Source organism: Hermetia illucens, chromosome 1, assembly GCF_905115235.1.
Source record: "Hermetia illucens chromosome 1, iHerIll2.2.curated.20191125, whole genome shotgun sequence".
Classification (NCBI taxonomy): domain Eukaryota; kingdom Metazoa; phylum Arthropoda; class Insecta; order Diptera; family Stratiomyidae; genus Hermetia; species Hermetia illucens.
This window is the reverse complement of record NC_051849.1, coordinates 74,355,724-74,382,429: the sequence shown is the minus strand read 5'-3', so window position 1 is coordinate 74,382,429 and position 26,706 is coordinate 74,355,724. Positions and strand designations below refer to the sequence as shown.

The following is a 26,706-nucleotide window of genomic DNA, read 5'->3' as shown; positions in this document are numbered from 1 at the left end:
GAAAGCAGATTACGAAACCTCATGGAGGTGGATCAAGATTATGGCGTGGACAAAATCTCAGACGACAAAGCGAAAATTGCCAATGGAAGAAGAAGAAGACTGATATAGCGAATTGTTGTAACAGTTAAAGCCCACGCCACGCCGTAGCGCTATATGATAATGAATATCTAGAAATAATATAAAAATACATTTACAAAAAATTAATAAAACATCTTTATTCAACAAAAAATTCTTTGCTCTTAAAAACTAAACTTTGTTGATTCTCTTACAATCCAATAATCTTTTTATTGATAAAAAATCATTTCATGATCAATTAATCATCTTTTGCTTTTTACTTTCTATTTCATATGCTTTTGCCTCCTTTCTTAATGTATAAGATGCTTTACTTTTAATCCTTTTATTATCAATAAATTGAATAATAATAAAATTAATAAAATTTGTTTCTTAGCTTTTTATACATTATTCGTCAATTTTTCACGGGATAATAAACAATGTTAACATCGCCTTGTTGTTGCTGTTGTTGTTGCTGCTGCATCGTTGCCTGATGCATATAATCCGTGAGCGGTGGTAGTATGACCTTATCGTTTTCATTTTGATTAAAAACACCACCACTACCTGTTGCGACCGAGGGGTCGAAATTGCTTGCTTGATGATATTGAAAATCGTTCTTTTGATTTTGCATTGTATTAGATAAATCTGTAATTGTATGATTCTGACTATTATAGTCATAGTTGATCACTGGGTGATTCATATTGCCACTGTTCGGATCTATGTCCTGGTGTATGTATGCACGATGCTGGAGTTGTTGAGTGCCCATTTGATGTTCACTCATTATATCGTAGTTGTTGAAATCCATTGAGGAATTGTTGCCGATTAGCTCGAGATTAGTCAAAATACTACCAATATTGTTGTACGTATTCGATTCAATATTGCCGTTGTTGAAATTCATCTGCTGATTGTTTCCAGGCCACATATTCTGCAAAAGCACCAAAGAAAAACCAATTAGAGCCTAATTCTTATCAATAATATCAAAAGAAAGTACCTGAAAACTGAGCAACTCCGCCGTATCCATGGGTTGCTGTTGTTGGTGTTCACTTTTTGGCAATTCAGCCATCGGAAGCCCAATGAAGTCATTTGAAGTCACTTCGATCACCGGAAAGTATTTCTCCTTGGATGAATCCATTCTTTGATTTATCGATGTAGCTGTTGCAGCGTTGAAATTGATATTGTGCCAATCAGGCGTATATTGAACGTGTTGCGTATGGTGATTAGGTTGTGGTTGAGTTTGTTGCTGAGGAAGGTGTGATGGTGGTTGATGCTGTGGAGGCGGAAGATGAGGCTGTTGCTGTTGAAGATGCGACTGAGGATGTTGAAGATGTGGAGGTTGTGTTTGTTGTTGAAGATGCGTTTGCTGCGGATGATGATGCGGTTGCGGTTGTGTGAGCCGCATATGTGGCTGAGGCTGTTGCAGGTGCGGTTGGGGTGATTGCATGTGCGGCTGCGGGGATTGCATATGCGGTTGCGGAGATTGCATTAAACCATGTGGAGATTGCATATGACGTCGAGGAGATTGCATTCGAGATTGTGGCTGTTGGTGATGAGATTGTTGCTGAGAATGAAGTATCTGATTCGAGAGATGTTGCTGTTGTTGATGGTGATGATGTGCTGCTTGGTGCAATAGTTGTGGTTGTTGATGTTGGTGTAAATGTTGTTGTTGATGATGGAGAGCTTGTGGCTGTTGATGATGCGCTTGTTGAAGATGCGGCTGAGCCTGATGAAGATGTTGATGTTGCGATGATTGTACGTGGATTTGCTGTTGCTGGGCATGTGGAGATCCTTGCTGATAACGACCATCGAAAGACGTCATTTGTGGCGCCTCCGTTTTCATTGTCATCTGCTGCGAAGCAGTGTACGACGCAGTTGGTTCAAACCGGTAGTTATCAGCACCAGCATTAAAGCTATTGATATCAATCAAGTGATTACTTTTAGGAGTTATTGTGGGTGAAGTTAAATGATTCTCTGTCACTGGAAAGGCGAAATTGTTCTGAGATTCTAATTGTGGTGTAGTTGGGGTGCTGGATGGTGTTGATGTTTTCGACTTTGTACTCGCTCCGCCGGAAGCTTTCGCTGTCGCTGCTGTTGATGTTGCCTTTGGTTTAGAATTAGATTTTCGCGATGCTTTGGCTGGTGGTGGAGGAATATCAACAGGTACTAGTTCTACAAGAGAAAAACGAAAAAAGTATTAACTTAATTTTGCTTGTTAGGCATAGAATTGTTTTCCGTTACCTTCATCACATTTAGCAAAGCGTTTCAGTTTTTTAGGCATTGGTTGATTACCATGAACCGTTTGCTTATGTCTAACTAAATGTGTTTTCCATTTGAAAGTCTAAGGAAAGAAATGAAAGAATTATGTAATGAAAAAATAAACATTTCTTTTTAGCTACATCGAGCAAAAGCAATCTAATCATTATAACGTTTTCCGTTCAAATCGTAGGAATGGGAAGAGGTATACGAACCCAATTGCTTAATTGTATGATATGCAGATTTCAAAACAAATGTTTAATAGAAAAAACCATTTGATTTTATTGAACAGAATTTGAAGAATGCTGTCTATAAACAGCCAACAGAAACAACTCTCTCTCTCGACAGATTTTTGTTAATATTTATTTCCAATCCGAATCTGCTTCTCTCTTTCTGCAAATCTAGAGCCATTTAGCGAAGGTCCATAACTCGCCGTGAGATTAAACAGATGACATGGCTATCGAACCCTTCCATGACCTCCACCCAAGTCTTCTCGAAATCAATGAAGAAAACGTGAAGTGGTAATTTACACTCCCCACATTGTTCCAAAGCGGTACGTACATACCATAATGTAGTTGCCACAGGAGGATTCAGAGCAGAACCAGTTGTGAAATGCAAGCGAGCGTAAGTAACCATCAGATGATGGTCCTTTTGTGAGGCCCATTGAGAAAACAACTCCTGGATCTACTACTGATTGCGAAGTTATCGTTGCCGGCCAGTCAAAATGCAATTAACTTTATGATGTTAGCTCTGTGCTTGAATCTTTTGCAATCGATGCCGTGGTGAAAGTTGCAGAAATTAACAAACCTTTCACTGTTGTGTCATTCCATGAAACTCTTCATAAAAAGAATCCTTCTCCTAAACCCGTTGCTGCGTAGTATTACTCAATTGTAATGCTCCTTAGTCTGGATGGGAATCTCGCAGTCAAGATTCTGTCAGAAACCGTCTCCAAGGCCATGAGAGCGCACTTTGCAATAGTTATCAGCAAAAGTCCTTTCCGGAATTTATTTGTACTGCAACTTCATCGGTTTCAAAAGTACACAGCCAGTAAAGGGAGAGAAATGTTATATAGAGTCGCAACACCTCATCGTTTGGGTCCAGACTGTCCAGCTGATGTCGCTAGAATTCTTTCAACTTGGAAAAAACGAGCATCGTCGGGCCTTGAATACTGTTGTCGAGGAGCCTGAACATATTCCGAAAGTCAGTCTATAACTTTTTCGGTAATGAAAAGTCATAGCGATGAGGTCAGTCTCTGTCCAAGGCGAAGTCCTGGTCACAAACAAATTTCTATCCCTCTTAGTCGAATTTTACAACAAGCCGGAAATACTTTTAGTGTATTTTTGTACCCCGGCTCAACAGGGCGTTGTTAACAAAAATAGGCCTACAGTTACGAGTGAGATACGCGACTACTACAAACAAAAATATAAACAATCATCAACGCAAAGAAAAATTCCAATCCAAATCACAAGATCTAGAGACCAATATTCGGCAATAGTAAATAAAAATAGGCAAAATCAAGAAAAACATTTTCTTGTTTCCTTGAAAGCTTTCATTGAAATAAGAAAAATAACATTAAATTTGGTCTGATTGCTATATTCACCAATAAAAAAAAATAAGTAAGGTTAGGTCTACCTTAAGAATCTATCCATATATAATGGTTAGACATTGGACAAGGACACAGTCGGCAATTATAAGTCTAGGAGAAACTACAAAGTACTTTAGGCAAGCCAAGATGCATAGGAACGTACTGACATGGATGAAAAAACAAGATAAACTTTTGGATTAGTATGATTTTATTCTGTTTTCTCAAACATCTCGACTACCGAGTCTTGACCAACTGGCTTTAGATTTAGAAAAGGGGCCAAGCATAGTCGGACTGAAGCTAAATACCACTCATACAATGTGAAATGGTGGAGAAAGACTCTAAACTTGTCGGAAAGTTGTAGAGCGAGTTGAAGCACCTTGTTAGGAATTGACAACGATGGCCCCACATAGGGGTTTATGGCAACAATAACATATATGATATTATAACCTGATTCAGAGGAGAGGACAATCCCTAAAGTCTAGACAAATGAGGCAGTTAGGCGTTTTGCAGAATTTAAAGGATTTTTAGATTTGAAGGGTTGATAACATAATCTCTCAATGGAATTGTCGCGTTTTCTTAATATGTGGCCCATCCTTTCTAACTTCTGCCTTCTAATCAACACATCCACGAGCCGCAGATATCGGTTCCCGGTTCAAACGTCCCAAACAAATTATGATGGAAGTTTGGAGCTTCCGAATGACAATAGTGGTAATTTTTACGTCTTATCCTACATCGCAATGTAAAGAAGAGGCATTGGTTAATTTAATATTGCTGTCCAAGTAACCTCATATCCGGATTTAAAGAAGAAAGAATCGAAAACGAGTTTCGCGCTCCTGCGTCGAGTTACATTTCACAAATGATTTCACCCCCTCAAGGCACTTTCCACCGATGCAGATTGAAGAGCAGTATAAACAATCAGACTATCAACGTGATTTTTATTTTATAACGTCTCAGAGGGAGGGTAAGGAGTGATGATTTGCTTCGTTGAACTCCGACAAAGCAAACTTCACTTTGGACGCCAATTCCTTTGAAATTTTATATCAGATGTCAGTATCAAGTATCGAACTCTATATACGATTATGACCAGTTGAATGGTATAGTGGGCTTCATTTTAACCTTTCAATATGTTCCTTAATACGCTCCAGTATTATCTACCCTATTTTCCTTGCGATTGCCGAGAGAACGCAAATATTACTGCAATTATTGCATTTAACACGGATACGAATCTTAACAACTATCCTTAAGATAGGTCCCATAGAAATGAGTCATTTACTCTAACAGATCTACGGAACCCTCAGGAGTAACATGATTGATTGACTACTAATTTCAAAATGTCAAATGTTGAAACGTCGAACCACGCGTCTGCATAAAGTAGCACCTTTCCATACAAAGTACATGTCTAGACTGTGAGAAGATTAACAAAGAACAAACCAAAAGACTGATTTCGGTGCGTTGGAGAGAGCACTCGACAGAAGCGCCAATCCCTATGAAAAATAAAAAGAAGAGCTTATCTTTGAATTCGATGGTAGCACGGCACATCATAGATAGCATCATTTGGGACAGAACCAGCAAAAATAATGTTGGATTGATACGCTAGATGGTGATTTGAGAACCTCTCGACGCCATTCCGATCAGGTCCATGACCGAGCAAAATAGCGCAACCGATCAAAACAGCCAAAAGAGCCGGCCCCGCTTCTGAACCAGACGAAAGCTGAAGAAGGCTAAAAGGAGGAAATTAAGAAGAAAGTGGAGCAGTTGCTGGAAATAGAAAAATTTAATCCCCAAGTTAGCGAGATGTGCGCTGAGGAAAAAGTGTGAATTTGTAAGATACAATCCATATAGTACGATAGGTATAAAAAGCTCTCGGACAAGAATGAACGAGCTTTGAGTAGATATATCTTGCCTTCCTTTAGAAGTGGTGCAGGAACTTTGTAGGATTACGGGCAAAACGCAAGTACATGGGTAGTTCGCTCTTCCTTAGAGGGCATTGGTTGAAGGCTTCAGGTACAAAAAGTTTATTTTTTTGTGGGGAATTTTGCGTACAAGACAGTTCCATTTATATATAGTTGAAAATTCAATTATGCAATATTTGCCAACAACTTTTCTGGAAAGAGCAGCATTCGTTAGTTTCTGTTTTCACAATGAGAATTAAGTGCTATCTATGTAGTAAATCAAGTGCAAGTCGGGAAACCGGAAGCTCAACGCTTCAGTTACGAAAGGTTTTGCGTATTTCTTATATAAGAATATTTGAGTTGGCATTTGTCCAATTTGTAACTAGTTCGTAATGTTATGCACTTAATTTGTCATAATAGTTCTATTTCTGTAGTATAGCTTATATTCCTGCGAAACTTGACGATTCTAACGGGGATTCCCAGTCAATTCATAAAGATTATACTTATAAATTTTATTTAATAGGTATCGGGATGGAGGGTATTTTACGACCTAGCTGCCGTATATATAGAGGTAGTTTCGTCATTATTTTCAGAATTTTAGGCTATGTAGTTTCTGAGAATGGGTCCGTGAAAGGAATAGAAACGTCAGAACTGTTGCCAGCTTTGGAAAGTACTCATCGAGATTCATTTGATACACCACACGACCATATTCCGTGAAAAAAAACCTTAAAAATGGGAAAAAGTAACTACTACATACATGGGTCTCTAATATTATGTCAATTATAACATCAATGTTTTCATGACAATTTAAAAAGTGGTAATGTATTATTATTATTTTGGAAATCAGATTTCACGTAAGCCCATATATCCTAATCCTAATAAAAGAAAAGATTTTTAGGTTAGGTAATTTCTTTGTATTTTTTCACATTTCCTTCTCTTATATTGCGGCGAATGTTGAAACTAAGACTTGTTTTCAAAAAATACCCTACTCGGATACATTTGAGGAAAAAAGTTTTACGCCCTTTCGCATGTATGGGGAGGTCTTTAAACTTAAGGGGACTTTTTGCAGCAGTTTTTTTTGCAAAATATTCTTATGAACTAATTTGATGGAATATAGTCTCAAGAACCATTTCTCAAAGTTTCAAATTCATACTCGCAACAATAGTTTTTGTATTTTTTTGCGAAAGCAAGTCAGGAAATTTTACATAACTCACTATTAACAAGAAGACACAAAACAGCACAATTTTTCGTATGAATTGCATTTGTGACACCACGTTTTTGCGGATACTTTTTGAGACTGTTCGGCCACTTTTTCATTTTCTAGAACTGTTTTTAAGTTTTTACCTTCCGAATGGTCGTATACATTTTCTGAAACTTTGAACGTGTTTATCTCGAAAATTCGTTTTCCAAAACTTCTCTTCCTTTTTCTCAGGAACTGCTGGATTGATTTTTATAATTTTTTTGTCAGAATAATCGACATTATGGCTTGAACTAGAATTTCCGAAATTTGTTGTTGTTTTAGTTAAAAAATGAAGGTGAATTTGAAATTTAATTTTTTAAAGGCTGCCAAAGTTCTCCCGAGCTTTTCGAACAAAAAACATAATGGCGATTTTGCACCTGCAGCGAGTACATGAAGACAAATTATATGGAAGAAACTATTAAGCACGGTGGCTTGATTATGTTATTTGGATGTTTTAGTGCATTCGGCGTTTGGGAATTATGATTTATAGAAAGCAGAAGAGATCAGCATCAATATAAAGAAATACAGCAATAGGAAATTCTGAATTCCATGAAGTTTACGCTAATGTTTCCTAAAAAGTGATCATTTCTTGCACGGACTCCAAAGCTATCTAACCCAAAATTTTGAAAAAAAAGTCACAAAGCTGCCATTAAACGGTGTTCAGGCTCTCTCCCAATATCGATATCTGCCCAATTAAGGTTAACAGAAATAACACATCGTTCAATAAGTCCCGGGACTAGCGTAGAAATGGCGCTAATAATGCCATTTATATACCAAGGTTCAGAAGTACCAACCTTCAGATAAGATGTGTCAAAATTTGATGTAATTCGAAACATAACCAAGAAAGCTATAGTGGTTAAACTGACGCTACCTTTGCAATCGTGAAAAAATGGACCAAAACGAGTTTCGTGTGTTGATAAAACATTGTTTTCTAATGGGGAAAAAACACTGTTCAAGCTCAGCAATGGCTTGAAAAACGTTATCCGGACTCTACTCCGTCGAAAACAACCATTTGTCGGTGGTTTTCGACGTGAAACGCGGTCGTACTGATACAAATGATGCGGAACGTTCGGGTCGGCCAAATGAGGGAGTAACTCCCGAAAAAACCAAGCAAGTATTGAAAATCGTGATGGGTGACCGCAAAATGAAAGCGCGCGAGATAGCTAAGATGGTGAACATATCAACTGGTAGTGCATTTACTATTGGCTATGAAAAAGGTTTTTTCCAAATGGCTGCCGCGTTTGCTCACAATGGAACAAAATCAACAATGTATCAATGATTCGGAGAGCTGTTTGGCACTGTTTACCCGCAATAAACAGGATTTTTTGCGTCGATATGTGACAGTGGACGAAACATGGATTCACCATTTCACTCCGGAGTCAAGTCGGCAGTCAGCTGAATGGCGTACGACCGGTAAAAGCCGCCCGAAGCGACCAAAAACACAACAGTCGGCCGGCAAAGTGATGGCGTCCGTATTCTGGGATGCGAATGGTATAATTTTCATTGACTACCTTGAAAAAGGAAAAACCACCAATAGCGACTACTACATGGTGTTATTGGATCGTTTGAAGGCCGAAATAGCGAAAAACGCCCACACATGAAGAAGAAGAAAGTCATCTTTCATCAAGACAACGCACCATGCCACAAGTCAATCAAAACGATGACCAAATTCAACGAATTAGGCTTCCAACTGCTTCCTCATCCTCCGTACTCACCGGATCTGGCCCCCAGCGACCACTGGCTCCTTGCGGATCTCAAAAAGATGCTCCAGGGAAAAAGATTTGGCTCAAATGAGAAGGTGAGCGCTGCTACTGAGGCTCATTTTGAGTCAAAAGACAAATCGTTCTACAAACATGGCATTGAAAAGTTAGAGAAGCGTTGGAATGATTGCATAACCCTTGAAGGAGATTTTGATGAATAATAAAGAATTTTGCCGATAAAATGTTGTTTTCATAGTTAATCCCGGGACTTATTGAACGATGTGTTATATTACTATATTTTTTATTAATTGACTGCAAACCCCTTAAGGTTCATCCTAAAATTCTACAGTAGTATAGGCTACAAAACCATACCAAGTTTGAGGGAAATCACACTTTAACTGCCAAAGTTATAATATGTCAAAGTTGTCGCTTCTATATACTAAGTCCAAACAGAAAGATTATATGATACTGAATAGAAAGTATATCAATAAAAATTTACACATTTTCATTCCAGCCGCATTCAATCGAATTGCCCACAGAATTCAAAATGATGTGGGAATTTCGAAATTGAGTGTTAAGTCGGCTTCCGGTTCATAGCATACTATCCATAAGCTGTAGGTAGGGACATTGGTTATAATTATTATTCAAGCTTTTTAGTATCATTGATACGCGTCCAAATATGTAGCTCATTTCTGTCGTCAGTAGCACATGTTATGCACAACCTAGTAAACTTTATCTATAATTTCCATCACCAATGTCGAGGCACTTAAAACATTGACTCAAAATACGATTTAGTGTAAGGGAAAAGGTCATCACCAAACTGACTTCACAAATGCGCTAGAGCTCACTACACGATCTAAATAAACTAAATCTATCGTGGGAATAGCCTTGTTTGAGACAATTTTGAAATTATTCAAATTACCTGAGTACAAATATTACATGTATGCGGTCGCTCTTCAGAGTGTGATGGAAGATGCCTTTGCAACGATTTCACTGAACTAAATGTTTTGCCGCACAACGTACACTTACACTCCGAAACATCGGTATGTGCATTACTGAAATGTTCACGTAATGCAGGATATGTAAAATATGACGAGCCACACTGATCACAAACATATGTCCGTTTAATTTCTGTATGCAACTGAACGTGGCGCTCTAGATTTGCTTTCATCGTAAACCGATTATGACATATATGACATTCAAATGAGTTATCCTTTTTATGAACGCGATTCATATGCTGGCATAGACCAATTTTTGAATTGAATCCAGCCCCGCACACCTCACATATTGCACCATCCGGCTTATGGCCAGTTTCTTCTAAATGTTGGCGATGTAATTTCTTACGTGGGAATTCCATTCCACATTCGCCGCATGAATAACCTGGAAAAATGGAAAGAGAAAATAGATGCGTTTTAAAATTTAAATCGGTTTTCAAATTTACAACATACTTTTAACATCCTTTTTGTTATGAGCCTCAACATGTGCATGGAACTGTTGCCTCCGCGAATACGATTCCCCACATAGTTCACAGATAAAAGGAAAATCGTCTGCATGATATGATCGATTGTGCTCTATTATTTCCTGTTTGAAGAAGCAAAGTGAGGAAATTAATATTTTTTATGAAAAACTAGACCAACCTTAATTATAATTTCTCTTTCGTATGTACTATACATTCCATATAGAACACAAACAAATCAACCACAACTGATAACTACACACACGCGGATAAATGTTCCCTTCTAATAGAATAAAACGTTATAAAAAACCTAGGGTGATAGTGAGAATGTGATAAGAATACGATATTTGCACAAAGGAATTCGACTGATAATGTTCTTTAGAATGATTGTTTGTATCAAAATATATAGATTACGAAAAGTTTAGAATGTAGGTTGTCTCAAAGTCGGGTATGGTATGATAAAAACCGCATAGAAACAGCGTAGGAGGATCACAGAATCTTATAGTATACAATTCAGCGATTGTTTGGTTCATGATAGGTAAAGCAGTGGACGAGCCCATTCATTCGCTCTTATACGTATATACGATTCAGAAGAATAGCAATCAATTTGTCAGAAGAACTATAATAATTACATGCTGTCCTCAATATGGATTTCTTCCGACGAAATCAATATTCAGAACTTCTTAAGCGAGAAACGTAATCATATACTTACCGATAAAAAATCGACACCATTTTTTACTTATGGTTTTTTAGAAGCGACTGAATCTACTTTTTAAGGTTGGCATTAGAATCAATTGATTTCCTGTTTGTGTGTCACAAACAATTTACTCAAGAATGATTAGAACTTTGATGAAAAATTTGGTATTAGTATGGGGATTATCAAAATCCTCAGAGGATGATCTTCTCTCAAAAAATATGTCTATAAAAGATCTTCATCATCAACGGCGCAATAATTGGTATCCGGTCTGGCCTGCCTTAGTAAGGAGTTCCAGACATCCCCGACGAACTCCATCAATTCGATATCGCTGAAAGCTGTCTGGTATGCTCTCTTTTTCTATCATAGATATTGCCCTTATAGATTTTCCGAGCTGAATCATTCCCACCCACACGGTGCTTCACTTCAGGCAAATCAGCAACAGATCAGATTTTCTCTCTACAGCAAGTACCATTTTTTCATCGACTTTAAAGCCGCCTATGACAGCCTAGCGAGGGTAAAACTGTACACCGCCATGAAAGAATTCGGTATCCCGACGAAATTGATAAGGCTGACTACGCTGACGCTGTGCGAAGCCAGATAAAAGCAGCAGAATCACTCTCGAGACCATTCAACATTAACAACGATCTAAGACAAAAGGATGCCCTATTATGCGTCTTCTTTAATCTGGCCCTGGAGAAAGTGATTCGCGATGCCGATGTAAATGCGAGAGGCACTATCCAAGAAAAAAACGAACGAGATCGAATCGCACTGGTCATACGAAAACAATGAAGACAGAACAAGACAACTTTGAGACCGTTGAACATTTCTTCTATCTAGGATCGAAGATCTTCCCTGTCCTTATGTATTCCTCGGGGACTTGGGTTCTTAGCAAAAAAAAACTTCAAACTCTTAGCGGCGTTCGAGAGAAGAATTTTTGCCCCCCTACATGAGGATGGACGATTCCGTAGCCTACATAGCGACGAAATCTATGAACGATACCACGACTGTCTGGTTGTGGATAAAGTCCGACTGAACAGGTTCCGGTGGACGGGTCACTTAATCCATATGGATGAGGATGATCCAGCCCGGAAAGTCTATAAGGGCAATATGTATGGTAGAAAAAGAAGACGGGGCAGACCCTGCCTGAGATGGAGCGATGGCGTAGGTCAGGACGCCAGGCAGCTTTTAGGGATATCGAATTGGTGGACCTCGGCGCAAAGCCGGGATTCCTTACTAAGGCAGGCCTAGACCGAATACCGGTTGTTGTGCCGTAAATGATGATGATGAAAGTAATTTATTAAACAAATACTCTATCTTCGAGAATTAGTTGTTCCTTTTTTCAAAGTTTCCCTTCTGATATTATTGCTGAATATTTCTGTTTTGGTGTAACTATACTATCTTTCTTAATTGTTAATTAATGGTCTAGTTAGCGAGGAGAAATTGCTTCCTAGGTGGATGTTAATTCGTTTTTTCAGGACGCACTTTGGCGATACTAATTTTCATATGTGTCTTTTATCTGGGAGTTTTGAAATAACAAAAAAGTTGTAGTTTTCCCGTTTATGGTAATGTTGTAATGGTAATTCAAAGGCTACTTGTCCGCTTCTATGGTGTTTATCAACTCAGTTGCTAAGCTGTTTCTTCTTGTCACATTCCTTGATCACCTTCGTGTTTTACCATGACAGTTAGTGTCCCTGTTTCACCATTGGCCAGTCCAGATCTTATATGATGGTGGTTCTTGTTTTCCTTTACAAATTCCGCTTTCACTGGGTTATGTGTAACTCTAATATGGATTTATCTATTGATGTATCCTACGTACATCACCCTGCATTCGGGACAGATTACTTTGTAGATTTCACTTTTTTCTTAGGCTCTTTTGTAGATTTGAATTTTATACTCGATTTCCATGGCATGTTATATTTTCATGTGCTTTGTATTTGTATTGTTCCCATTTCCTCTTTTCTTATCATCGCCAAAACATCGTTCTCAGATCTCATTTCAAAGTTTTAGGAGTGGAGGCACACTCCCACGTCCTTTTTCTCAAAAGAGAGGGGAGGCGAATTTGGTGTTCGAAATGTTAGCCGCCAGCCTCTCGATCTTGTTATCCTGGGTTCAAATCCCGATCGTCGTGAATGTTTGTGTTTATTTTTGTGATGTTTTCCCTGCTGTAAGCTTATCACTCACACGGTATTAAGTGTGCCAATAATGAAAATGAAGTACAATTTAAAGAAGTCTTAAGCCAATGCTCAGAACGAACGAATCAACAGAGAATTTTGAAGCAACGTTCGGGTTGAAGCAAGAACATTGGCTTTATCGTTATGCTATTCGCTCTGCTATTGAAATTTGTCGCCAGGAAAACAACAGTCGACACCAGCGATACATAACAGGTAAAATAGTGCAGAAACTCCAAACCTCGATTTGCCGTTACCACCTATACATAGATCTAGACTGGATTTTGTAAATGTTAAAAACAAGTAGCTTCTAATTTCCACAAGCATGCAAGTATGTATAATACAAATTGTTTGTAGAAAAGAGAAGCTACTTATTTTTAACATTTACAAAATCAGCATCAGAAATGATAACTACTTTATCAATATTTTAATGTGCGTCTGGATATTAGAATTATCTAGTTCAACTGAAATATCAAATAAAAAAATCCAAATAAATTCTGAAGCAACTACAAATTAGTAAAATATTTTTTTTTTTCCATTCTTTGAGATAAAATGCATCAGAACCATTGCATATTTGCGTTGGCATAATAAACATGCACGCAGATTTACGTCTTACATAACATTGTAGACGATAAGCTTATCAATTTTACAATGAGTAAATATAGCTTTGTAGTAAATATGTAACTGTAAGATTTACGATATCAACTCATGCATAATATATACATATTTGTTCTATTTGGATTTTTCTAGTGTATTATGCAGAGAAGATGTAACAATAAATTATGCATTCTAATTCGCAAGAAATTAATAAACAAATAAACGATGTTATTGTTGATTGGCACTAGAAATGAACGTAATAATGCAATCCAAAACAAGTCGTACGCGCAGTTCCATTTTTCGAATATGAAAGGTTTTGTGCTTTTCTTATGTAAGAAATTTCGTTGCTGAATAGCGATCGAAAGGATATTGCCCGCTTTTGGTGGGCAGGACAGGCCCAGCCCCTCAGGATATTATTAGCTCATACCAAAGTGGTTTCACTCCAGGCAAATCAACTGCAGACCAAATTTTCTTTCTGTGGCAATGCATAAAGAGAGAGATTTCCATATCCCGGCAAAACTAATAAAACTGACTAGACGGACCCTGATCAAAGTGCGAGACCAGATAAAAGCAGTACGAGGAGTGATCCGCGACCCTTATTTGAGTATCATAGGCACTATCCTTTTTAACGCCATCCAACTGGTGGTCTATGCTTCATATAATTACAACAACATCCGGTGTATAACTACCTTCATCATCTAACAAGAAAAGGTATGGACAAAACGTAACCCCGACGTGACTACGCGGTAAAATATAATTCTATCAGCAAATGAGTGCATTCAAGAGGATTATTGGCTTTACGTATCCAAAAAAGACCTTTCTTTGATCATTTATTTATTAATTTAAGCCCCTGAGATATTAACGCAATTCTCTTTGAATTCAATAAACACAATCTCAGAGTGTACGATTTTTTTTTATTGAATGAATGATCCTGAAGCAAAATTATCATAGTATACAATAATAACGAAATGACGAGCAATTGAATATAAATTTTCGAAATTCGCGCATAAATGAAAATTTTGGCACGCCCGGGGTCCAAACGACAATTTTACATGTTTACAATAAGTAGTAGAAACGTCAGAAAGATCGATCCAATAATTTCGAAAAATTACTGCTACTGTATGGAAAAAGTGATTTTGAGAAAAATACTTTTAAACTTTTTTGTCCAATGATTTTTTTCGGAATTTGGAAGCGTTTAAAATATCGGTTAAGCAAGACTATGAGGTCAACATTCGCCTCTGGAGTTTATTACAGTAGCGATTCATAAAAGTTAACCCGCTTGTTTTTAGGCCAGTCAACTTTTGTGAATTATAAACTTTAGGACAATTTGTATATTTGACCTTTGTTTGACTTTGGAAATTGCTGCATTAGAAATGCCTCGATTTCCTAAAAAATTTGCTTGCTCATGTTGTAATTTGATCGTATGCGATGCTGCCTATGTTCGTAGAAAAGATGAGGGTATACAACGAGTAGTAGGGAGGTTCCATGAAATATATAATAATAATAATAATAATAATTGTTGGCGCAACAATACATATTGGATCAGGGCCTTGAAGTGTGTTAGAGCACTTCATTCAAGACCGTAACGGTACACTAGGAGGCAATGTGGTCAGCATTGCGCTCGCCCGAGATTATTACCCTGATTTGACTCAGGTACTCATTCACAGCTGAGTCGACTGGTATCCGACGTCAAATCACGATGCAAATTCCACTGCCACCAGTGAGATTTGAACCGCGACCTTCCGTATGACAGCCTTGTGCTCTAACCACTGAGCTATCCGGACACACATATATACACACACATATATACCCCTCTAAAAACATAAGTGTATCAATATTTCGATTATTAAAAAAAGAATAAATACAGTTTAGTTCAGTAAGGTACCCGTCCAAAAAACTTAAATCCGGAAAATAGACATCTCAAAACGAGTCGGGAACCTAAGACTGGCTTCGAATAGTACCAATCGAGACCATTTGATACCCAACTTTACTATATTCGGTGAAAAAAAAATTACACGCTAATTTTAGATGTATGAAGACCCCCCCCCCCTTTAAACTCAGCGTAGATAGATGTAGCTGCATATGTGGGTATTTACAGTTTCCACCTTCTCATCGAATTTCATGTCAATCGGTGCAGCCGTTTCTGAGAAACATGCATGACATGACATTGAACCGATTTGAATAAAGTTTTGTTTGATAAACAAGATATCGAAATGGGACATATTTTGAGGCTTAGATTTCATATAAGCGCATCACCCTGATTTTTTGGTTGGGTAGTTTCCAAAAATTTCGCATTTTGAATTTCACGTCATAGCTAATATCAGTTTCGGGAAGTAATAATCGAAACAGACATGACTATATTCGGTGAAAAAAAAATTACTTACCCCCTTTGCATGTATGGGGAGCCCACTTTAAATTCCTCGCAAATTTATGCCACTCACTGTATGCGTAGGATTTCATAGTTCCCAAAGTTTCGTTCGGATCGGTGTAGCCATTTTGGAAAAAAGTGCGTGTGAAGACAGACAGGCAGCGAATCGATTTCAATAAGGTTTTGTTTTACACAAAAATCATAAAAACTCGAATATCCAATAAGTGGTCTAATTTTACAAAAACAAACTTTGCAAGTGGCAAGGGTTGCTGCTGGCGGCTACCCCTGAGAGTCAAGAACTTCACCGCTTCGACAGGGTGACTCCAATGATTTAAAACACAGCATTCCATCATTATATATGATATTGTGTGTCCGGAGTGGTTAGAGCACAAGCTGTCATACGGAAGGTCGCGGTTCAAATCTCACTGGTGGAAGTGAAATTTATATCGTGATTTGATTTCGGATGCCAGTCGACTCAGCTATGAATGAGTACCAGAGTCAAATCAAGGTAATAATCTCGAGCGAGCGCAATGTTGACCACATTGCCTCCTATAGGGTACTATAATCATGTAGTGCACCGTTACGATCTTGAATGAAGTGCTCTAACACACTTCAAGGCTCTGATCCAATTGGATTGTTGCGACAACGATTATCATTTCGTCATTACCAAACAAATTTCTGATGAATCAAAATCTATAAATCCGAATCATATGGAAAAATAAAATTTCGACCTTTCTGTCTGGCTACGAACCATTCCAAATTTATAACACCGACGAATTTCGGTTATTTTGAAAATTGATGTCCGATAAACCTTTGATTTTGAAAAGTGAAAATTGCAATTGCAAAGCTGTCAACTATTATTAGAGGATGTATATCAGCGCATCTCGGAGGAATTCGAAGTTCAAAGCGGAGTCCATTAATGTTGATTAAAGTTCGCTCTTTTATGAAGTTAATTGAGACATTCAATACCGTGCAAGTGATAACCTCACAGCAGGAGCATATAAATGTAAAAATGACACTTATGAACCTAGATGACCTCACGCTGAAGACTTTCGGGTTTCGAAAATGGACCATGATTGGCTCCTCGGCAACGATAGTGAGGACCCCCAGAATGCTTGCTTTCTCCAACTTGAGCAGGAAGTAAGATGGTGGAATTCTCGAGACTATTCCTCTCTCTCTTGCTGGATTTATGGCAATGTGCTTTTGTACTCTGAAAAGCCAAGTGGTAACAGACGCGAATTAGGTGTCAGGTTGCTTCTGGCAGTTACCGCAAGGTGCGTTCTCTTGACCTGAGAGTCGATTTCTGACAGACTTCTAACTGCAAAATTCCGGCCCAGGTTAAGGAGCATCATAATACTATAAAACTTTGCACCAACGGAGACTTCCGAAATAATGGAGAAGGAAGCTTTCTACGGCCAATAAACGCAATTCAAGGGAGACTTGCTAAAGGTGACATTGTGATCGTGATGGGTGATATTAATGCGAAGGTGGGATCTGACAACACATTGCTCGGACATGTTATGGAGAAATACGGTCTTGGCGACCACAACGGTAATGGTGGGAGGTTCGTGAATTTCTGAAACTTCCACCATCTCGTCATTGGTGGCTCATTGTTCAACCCCATTGTCTGTCATAAGGTCAGTCGGGTTTTAACTGACCAACGCCGTACGAGCAATCAGATTGAGCGCTTTGCGATCAGCAGTAGATTTGAGAATTATCTTCCGGATGTGCGTAACAAAAAGGGCGCTGACAGGCGCTATGATATGAAGAGGAATCCATTCTCCCAAGTTAGCTGATGAGTGGGTCGCCCCAAGGGACTTAGCGCAAAAGAGTATAGGAAGGGTGCGGTGGTGAAAAAGTATTTTCACACTTTTGAAAAAGTTTTGTTCAGTACTTGTGGACCGCCGAAAAATGCTCTGATAACACCATAACATGTACGAAAACGGAAACGAAACGAGACGCTATTGATGTATGCCGGTTCTATGTGTTGAAAGCGATACAGCCAACGTTTACACAGGAATGGACGAAAACGAGGGTAGTAAGCGCGTGCAATAGCGAGTGGGGAACAGGGTAACGGCTGTCGGCGGACGAGTACAAAAGAGAATACGCTAAACCGCCTCGACACTGTGCTAGAACTGTGCTCAGACATCGTTTCTAACGACCGAATATCTACTCTACGTAAGTCGCGAAAAAATGTAATGGTTTCACTACTATACTCTTGTAAACACAATTTCCACGGAGCAGTATTACGACAGACAATACAGAACTTTCAGATCTGTGAGCGCGTGGTGTTCTTTTATTTGATCACGTTGAACGTTTTATGTACTTCGAAAAAGACTAGATATAACTGGCGTACATTTGTTTGTGTATGTACCTAAAATACGATTTACGCGCCAAGAACGCATTTTCATTATTAAACCAACTACGTGCGAGAATTCCAGAGAGTTCGCAATGAATGGCCTAACAATTTCATTTCGGAAGCGACAACCGCCACGCTCTGGACGGCCGTCGAATGGACTCACGGAAGAGATTTTACAACGTCTTCGCGTCAAAGCTTCTTGCAGACATGTTGCGATCCTCGTTCATACGAGGTAAACGCAAATTAAAGTTTAAATGTCACGGTTGATACATGCCTTCAATCAAGGTAATCCGGACCGAAAACTGCAGAATCCGAGCTCATAAAGAATCAGTTGACAGTCGATCCTAAATTCTTTTCCGAGTATCAGGCTCAGTTTAAGTAATCAGGACACATGAATCGTCATAACTTCCTATTTTGGGACTTCACAAATCCGCATCTCATGTTGGAACAGCAACTAAACCAACGAGTATTGACTGTGTGGGGTGGAATTTCGGAAGCAAGTGTTTACGGTGCTTGTTTCTCTGACGGCAATGTCAACGCTCACAGCTACCTGGGGATGCTGCAAAATTTCTTCGTGCCAGGAATACAATAGGTCCCCAATCTTGATGACCTGTACTTCCAGCTAGACGGCCCGCCACCGTATTATGCAGTCTTGGTCCGTGAATACCTAGATGACGTATTCCCAACCTGACACGCATGGATTTTTACTTCTGGGATGTCGTGAAGGACAAGGTATTCGCTCGTAGACCACGCAATCTGCAAAAGTTGGAGGCGTACTTTTACCACACTTTTCAAACATCGAAAATGATAGCACTAGTCTCGACGATTGCATCAACTGCGGCGGTGCGCAATTCGAACACTTTCGATAGGCAACATTATTTACTCGCTTTTTCTCAATATATCGGTCTTTCAGTTGCTTTCCGCGCTTTATTTTGGTGTGAAGGGACTTTTCGACCATGCGAAACGACTTTTGGGCCACCCTATTAAAATAAAATGACCTTCATCGTTCCGCCTAAAACATTTCTCAAATATCGCAAGGTGGAAGTAAAATCACGGCTTTTTTTCGGCACGTGAATAGCTGCAATCCGAAATATTATCATGGTAAGAAAAAGGGTTTAAGGAACAGAATGAGTCTGAATTTTTTTCACTTCGATGGGTACGAATTGTTAATTGGAGGCGGTGCCAACGACTGCTAGTCACTTTACTTCATATAATATCGTCAAGAAGTGATCAGCAACGATTGTACGGCCGCTGTGACTGCAGCTATTTGCAAAATGGACAAATATATTATCACCATTTTTTCACTTTCTCTTGTTCTTCTGTAAGTCTGCCTATAATTTGCCTTGCAATGGATATTTGGTTTCAGATTTACAAAATTTTATTCCGTATTTCGCCGATTGTGATGGAGTATAATACATCAACAGTGATATTTTCATATAGATTGTATCTTAGCGGAAAATATTTGTCCAAAAAGTTGCAAATATCACGAATTGGTGCAGCTTTCTCAGTGTGTTGGTGAAATGCTTAGAACTTCGAAACGTCTACATATTATTATGCAGCGGTTAAATTTCTAGGATGCAAAATTGGTTAGCTCTTGCCAACCTTTTTGTGTTTGATCAGTATGTTAAACTATCAAGAGAAGAAGAAAAATGCGGTAGAATCGGAATACGGGAAGGGGGACGTTTCAGATATAAAAGTTTTGTGTTCATCTTATGTGAGAAACTTTCTATGCACATTTTTTATTCATATATACAGTTGTGGCGGTCAAAGGTCCCAGGATGGAACGTGGATTTTTACCCACGATGGAGCATAAGACCTGGGAAACGCCTGCTGAGCCAACACCGACAGCTCTACTACCAAACCCTGTCTCTGACTGAATGCTGCTCAACAGCTAACCGATACCCTATCCCAATACAAGGCTGATGTAACACCGTTGCAAAAGATGCGTTGGACAGGGACCGGTTTCCTAGAGAAGAGCCACTACATCATATATTATAAGGGCCAGCCAGTAAACCATATGCTCCGAGTAGGTTTCCTAGTCAGCCAAAAAACCTGGTGTTATTGGCTTTGAAAACATAAGCGAAATACTATGCCCTTTGCGTTTATGAGACAAATTTAGAAATATAAGCCGCATTAACGTTCACGATCCTACAGAGAAGATTGCAGAGTCGAAGAATAATACCTTCTACGGGCAGTAGAACGAACCCTCGAAGTCTGTCCTAACTACGACATAAAAATCATACTTGGAGATTTTAGCAGCCAAGTAGGGTCGTAGCCCGTATTACAGGCAATACGTCGGCTCCCATAGGTTACCTAAGAATACCAATAATAACGGACTGTGGATTACTCAGTTAGCAGTATCACACGAAATGGTTGTTGGAAGTACCGGGTTTGCGGGAAAAGAGCAGAGACTTATCACGAACTCCGTCGAGCGGAGAAGTTACTTCACAGACGGAAAAAGAAAGCTTGAGAGAACCAACAGGTCTATGAACTCGAAAAATACAGGCAGCAACCGCACCAGGCGGAGAAAGCACGATGAAGCCTTATACACCTCAATGCTCATCCTGCGGATACAGAGACCTGCATTGAGTATTTTGATGAACTGCTTAACAACGACAACTTCGGCGAGTTGGAAGTCCCGCCAACTGAAGACGACGGACAAATACTGCCACCATCAAGTATAGAAGAAACAGCCTGGAATTCATCTGCTTAAACATTATAATTCACCAGGAGTCGATGAAATTACAGCCGAATAGGTTAAATGCGGTTCATCAACTTATGCCTAAGGTGTGGGACAGCGAATCAATGACTGACGATTGGCAAAAAGGGCATTATATGTCCTATACGTAAAAAGGAGGATATCACGCAGTGCAGCAATTGCAGAGGAATCATGTTGCTGAGTATCATCTGTAAAATATTCTCCTTTATCTGGCTAGGCCGAATAGCCCCATACTCCCGGAACATCATTGGTCCAAACCAAAGAGGTTTAACTCTAGGCAAATCAGCAAAAGATCAGATTTTCTCTCTGCGGCAAGCGATGCAAAAACTGTTGGTATATGGCCGTAATTTGCATTATCTTTTCATCGACTTCAAGGCCGCCTATGATAGCGCAACCAGCGTAAAACTGTACACGGCCATGAGAGAATTCGGTATCCCGACGAAATTGATAAGAATGACTAAGCTCACCCTGACCAATGTACGAGGACAGATAAAAACAGTAGGATCACTCTCGACACAATTCAACATCAACAACGATCTAAGACAAGGAGTGCCCTATCATGCGTCCTCTTTAACCTGGCCCTGGAGAAAGTGATTCGCGATGCAGATATCAATGCAAGAGGTATCATCCTTTCAAGCCCACACTACTGAACTACGCTCACGATATTGACATTATGGGGAGAACAACCCAAAATGTACAAACTGCCTTTATCCAGGTCGAGCAGGTGCAACGGTTAAACGAAAACAATAAAGACAAAAGACTACAACTTTGAGACCGTTGAAAATTTCCTCTAACTAGGGTCGAAAATCACAACCGATGATGCAGGGTTGTTGGCTTCTAGCAGAGCCTATTTCATCTTACACTGTTTTACTCGAAACGTCGCACCATAGGGTCAAAGCTCTTACTGTACAAGACAATGATCTTGCCATCCTTATATTATATATTCCTTGTAAACATGGGTCCTTAGCAAAAAAATTCTAACTCGTGGTCGCGTTCGAAAGAAGAATCCTTCCAAGAATTTTAGGCACCCTACATGAGGATGGACGGTTCCGTAGCCCACATAACGATGAAATCTATGATTGATACCACTACCGTCTGGTTGTGGATAAAATCCGCTTTAACACTAGACGCACTATTGTGATTTTTTCAGATTTTGTCGGTTGCATAGGTTATTTTGTTACTAACCTCTTATTGAAAATTATACAGAGGTTATTCCGCCAGCAAAACGGGAGACTGACACCTTTCAAAAATGTCTGAATGTGACACCAAATCTGGCAGTACCCACAGAAGAGCTGTTGGAATCTACAACGAATAAACGACAACGAATCTCCGGGCCTAGGCGGAAAACCGAATAGAGCTCGCCGTGAAATGAAGATCGGATATGTTCACCGATGATAGGCCTCAAGTTGAAATTCGTCCGTGTGAAACTTATTATTCATATCTCTTTTTCGGTCCTTTGTGGAGTTTAAAGAACGTAGATAATCTATTTTATTGTTTTTTCCCCATTCCATTTGTAACGAGAGTAAATTTCCGTCTCATTTTCATTAAAATGATTACTACAAATCAACAGGATAATTACAAAGGTAGGGGTAAACATTCATAATCGCACCTGGATTCCGACACAGAGCACCAAAGTCCTGGGGCTTAACCATCTCGGCCATCTATTGATTATGACCCTTCTGACTACAGGGAAATTATGAAAAAAATTTGTTATTGGCCTCTTAGTAATGAAAAGAACCTAGTTCCACTGCAAAAGCTATATAGCTTAAAATATTGATTTAAGGCAGACGTGGCCAAACGTAAAAAGTAGATTTCCATCGATGCTTTGCTTTTTTTGTCAATGTCAAGATATACGTTTACGTGGCTGCTCTGATGCATGCAATAAGCGACCTTGTTAGAATTCAAAAGTGTCTTACTAGATTATTTCAACAATTTCAAATTAGACACATGTCACCTTATTTTCCGTACGAAGCGCACTACTTTGAAAACAACAACTTAAATAAAAAAAGAAAACGAGAAATTACCTCAAGAACTGTTCCATTCGGTCGTCCGCAATCGTGACAATACCCCGGATGCATTTTATAATGGTCGATCAGTGACTTCCGTTTCCGATAAGTTTTCGGGCACAGCAGACACTGGTACGTTTGCTTATCCTTCGGTTTCCGAGCATTCTGTGAAGCAACACCGTTCTCCTTATCCTTCGGCACTTCCGCCTGAATACTGTTCAATGGGCTGCCCGCCTCGATGCGAGCGGTTTCCTCGGAACTGTCTGTATTTTGAGTTGTCTCCTCCGTTACACTGGACTCCTCTAAATCCATGAATTCTTTGACAACACCATTACATGATGATGATAGTGGGGACACTGAATTTTCTGGGCGCGACACCGAGTTGGACACTTCACTTTGTGAGATTCCTTCAATTTGCCTAGGAGGTGGCCTAACGCCCGGTATGATGACGCCAGATAGCACAAGTTTAATTAAAAAATTTCTTAAAAAAGGCTTCCGGTGATCGACAGCAAATTCCAATGCTGCAAGAATTTGTTGCCTGAAGGCATTCCGATTAAAGTCTTCGTCTCGACGAAGAAATTGCGTGAAAAAGTCATGAGTGTAGAAGCTGAACTTCCGCAGGTCCCACTTCCAGGGTAGATGCGTCGGAAAGCGGCCAGTGAGCAGGTTCTGTAGCTTCTGGCTTAGCTTTTTCAGTCGCTCCATGGACCCGTAGGACGGGATCATCGAGAACGACGATAACGACGCATCTGACGTTGTGGCGGGAAATAGGGAGTTGCACTGCGACTCGTCCGGAAAGCGCATTCTCATTAAATCAAGCCTCGCGTTCGAACTGCAGTCGTCAGAATTGTTTGTTAGCCTCGTTGCGCTACTGCCACAAGCCAGGATATGGTCGTCGAAATCGTCATCGTCGAATTTCATCTCTTCTTTACACATGATTTTCTCGAAGTTCTGGTTGAGGTCCGCCTTGGACAGTACCTCACTCGCTACCCTCGACCTTTGCACTGCGTCCCAAATATGCTCGTCCTCTGCCTTGGCCAGAAGAGCCCCGCGCGAAGTCCCACTTTCATTGCCGCAGTATTCACGTCGTATTTGCTCAAACAAATCTGGATATTTCGCCTTAACTGTCGCCAGACCATACTTTACAGCCTCGATCCTATGATCCGTCGATAGTTTCCCTAGAATTTCAGCGGCTCGATCCACCTGTATGCCATTGCAAGCACGGATTTCCAGGTCGGCAGCGATAGAAGCGAGAAAAATGAGAAATTAGAAAATGTTCTTAGTGGTCGTGTTTGCTCCCATTTAGATTTAATTCTATGCAAAAAATACCAGTAGCCTGAAATCGAGTAGAAGGAGATTCTCGTCCATTTTGGTTGCATTTGGATCAAGTTTTGGGCAACTGCGGGACGGTCAGGATCGAGAAATCGCGGGTTGAATAACTCAAGGAAAATATAAACAGAAAACTTTTTGACAATTCGTGTTTGGTAGCTGTCAAATAAAAAAAGTTTTGGGTTTTTTTGCTCTCGCTTCTGGGTTGACAGCTTTCAGTCAGAAGCAAATAAGGAGCGGTAGTGTGGGGGCAGCACTATCGTGCGCGCGGAAACTGTGTAGTAATTTGCAGCATTCTCAAGGCCCACATTCCACACGTGAGAACGCCATTTTCTTGGGGCGGATTACGTTGTGTTGGGGAACTTGGGTAGAATTTGGTTCTTGCCTACGATATGAAGATGAAGCAAGCAACCGAGCTGGATTAAAATTTCAATTTGTATAAATTGCCCATGGAACGTGGTGCTTCAACAACCAACGATATTCGCTTCCCTAATGGGGAAACTAACCTAAGAGTAGCCTATACATGTCGACGTCATATAACTTTCCAGCAGATAATAAAAAACTAAAATTACTTCCAACAGATTTGAAGCGCATATTTTATTTGAAATTTCTTCCTTCTCGAATTAATAGAATATAAAAAAAAAAGATTTTCACAGTCACCAAACTTTACGACGATTTCTGGCCAAGTTTCTCCTTCTTGGCCGCCTCTGCTTCCGCTTCCAACTTCTCATATTTACTGATGAGTGCATCCACTTCGGCGTTCGTCAGGATTTTGATTACAGTTTTATCATTCTCCCGAGTCAAAGTTGCCATTTCTATTTTCTCTGATGTTAACTTCGTCATGTCAAGGGTTTTGCTGAGGACTTTAATGGCCAAATCCTGTGCCTGGGGAAGGTTGATCTCGTTCTCATTCAATTCTTGTTTGAGCATGGAAATTGCAGCCTGCGGATGAAATTTGTTAAGTTGTGCGATAACTGGTTGGAATTTTCACTTACTCCTGCATTATTTCCAATGCAGGTCGCCTTCCAGCCTCCGTAATTCCCACTGGGGTCGGACTGGTACAGCTGGTAGCCGTAGTGTTTGTCCCAGCCCATGTACAAGATGGAAACGCCGAATGGACGCTTACCGCCGTACTGGGTGTAGGCTTGCTTCAAATCGCACAGCGTTGAGACCAGCTGCTCACAGGGCATGGGTTCTCCGTAGTAAAGTTGATATCGCTGGGCAGTAACCCGAAGCTCGTTGGTGAGGACGTTGGCGTCGGAAGTGATACCTGCCACTGAGCAGACCATGTCCCTATGATAAAAATGTGGATATTACACAATTCCCATCTAGACGACGTCTCGAAGCCATGGTTTCCCATGCAAGCACCGATAAGCCGCAAGTTTCGAACTCTCCTAAAAATTGAAGAAATACTCACTCATTTAGTTTATAAATCTTCTCGGAAAAGATAGCACTGTCCAGAAGCTTATTGGTGTTCCTTCTTTCGGCGGCCAGAAGGATACCGTCCTTAGCCAGGATTCCTAAGCAGGTGCCGGCATGCGAAATGGCTTCCATGGCATATTCGACTTGATACAATCGGCCTGACAACATAAGAGGGCAAAGATTAACTTAAGCACAAAATATTGAAGCAAACTAACTCACCTTCAGGGGAGAAGATTGTAGTGCGGGAGTCATAACGGCGGGCCTAGGAAGAGAGTAAAATTGGAATCATTGGAGGCGACCAAAACAAAAATTGACATGACCAAGCAGTTAAATACGAGACCATAACCTCTATCCAATCACCGACTGCAGGGTTAAATCGTATTTTGGTCGTATTACATCCAATTTCCCAGTGACTGGAAAGAAAGTTTGTTGTAATTTGAGGAGCTACTCTTACCATTTTGATTAAGATTTATATTAATGTTCCTTCAGCTAAGAAATGGTCACCACAGCGGAGCAAAAACAATTCCAATCTACCGCTGTCAAACTATGAATGACTTTGCATTTGCGCTATGTTGGTACAACTGTCGCGAACTGTCAACGTCTTAAATAATGAGTTGACATTTGGATGCGGAAGTTTGAATAAAATGATAATATTCCATGGTAATAAAATTTTGTAACATTTTCAAAATTTGAGACTTATTTCCGCAAGAAACGAAAGGTTGGTGTCAAACTAGAAAATTATAGTTGTTTTGGCGTAATGTTTTGGCATCTCAACCCAATCAGATTTTGAGCTATAATGCCACCCGATTTTCAATATGCAGTTTCGAAAAAAAATGCATTTAAAAATTAAAATGTGATTATTAACAA

At 39.7% G+C, this 26,706-nt stretch overlaps 2 protein-coding genes across 2 annotated transcripts; both read right to left on the bottom strand.

Moving 5' to 3' along the window:
• Positions 1 to 189: 189 nt before the first annotated feature.
• On the bottom strand, positions 190 to 24,704 carry LOC119655287. Its single transcript, XM_038061107.1, has 7 exons — positions 24,418 to 24,704; positions 23,107 to 24,291; positions 10,167 to 10,299; positions 9,641 to 10,098; positions 2,287 to 2,386; positions 1,043 to 2,217; positions 190 to 976 (listed from the first exon to the last, which is right to left on the bottom strand). Exons 1-7 carry the CDS (start codon positions 24,454 to 24,456, stop codon positions 467 to 469), a joined length of 3,600 nt encoding a protein of 1,199 aa, XP_037917035.1. The 5' UTR covers positions 24,457 to 24,704; the 3' UTR covers positions 190 to 466.
• A 281-nt stretch (positions 24,705 to 24,985) lies between these two features.
• Positions 24,986 to 26,433, bottom strand: LOC119655293 (proteasome subunit alpha type-4). The gene is made up of 5 exons (XM_038061118.1): positions 26,294 to 26,433; positions 26,059 to 26,101; positions 25,835 to 25,997; positions 25,413 to 25,710; positions 24,986 to 25,359 (listed from the first exon to the last, which is right to left on the bottom strand). Exons 1-5 carry the CDS (start codon positions 26,294 to 26,296, stop codon positions 25,084 to 25,086), a joined length of 783 nt encoding a protein of 260 aa, XP_037917046.1. The 5' UTR covers positions 26,297 to 26,433; the 3' UTR covers positions 24,986 to 25,083.
• Positions 26,434 to 26,706: the final 273 nt, after the last annotated feature.

Coding starts and splice junctions, on each gene's coding strand:
- LOC119655287 (XM_038061107.1), bottom strand. CDS start 24,456: ATGGACGAGAATCTCCTTCTACTCGATTTCAGGCTACTG. Junction 24,292..24,417: donor TACTCGATTTCAGGCTACTG/GTATTTTTTGCA, acceptor AATGGCATACAG/GTGGATCGAGCCGCTGAAAT. Junction 977..1,042: donor CGGAGTTGCTCAGTTTTCAG/GTACTTTCTTTT, acceptor GTGCTTTTGCAG/AATATGTGGCCTGGAAACAA.
- LOC119655293 (XM_038061118.1), bottom strand. Junction 25,998..26,058: donor TACAATCTTCTCCCCTGAAG/GTGAGTTAGTTT, acceptor TTATGTTGTCAG/GCCGATTGTATCAAGTCGAA. Junction 25,360..25,412: donor GCATTGGAAATAATGCAGGA/GTAAGTGAAAAT, acceptor TTTCATCCGCAG/GCTGCAATTTCCATGCTCAA.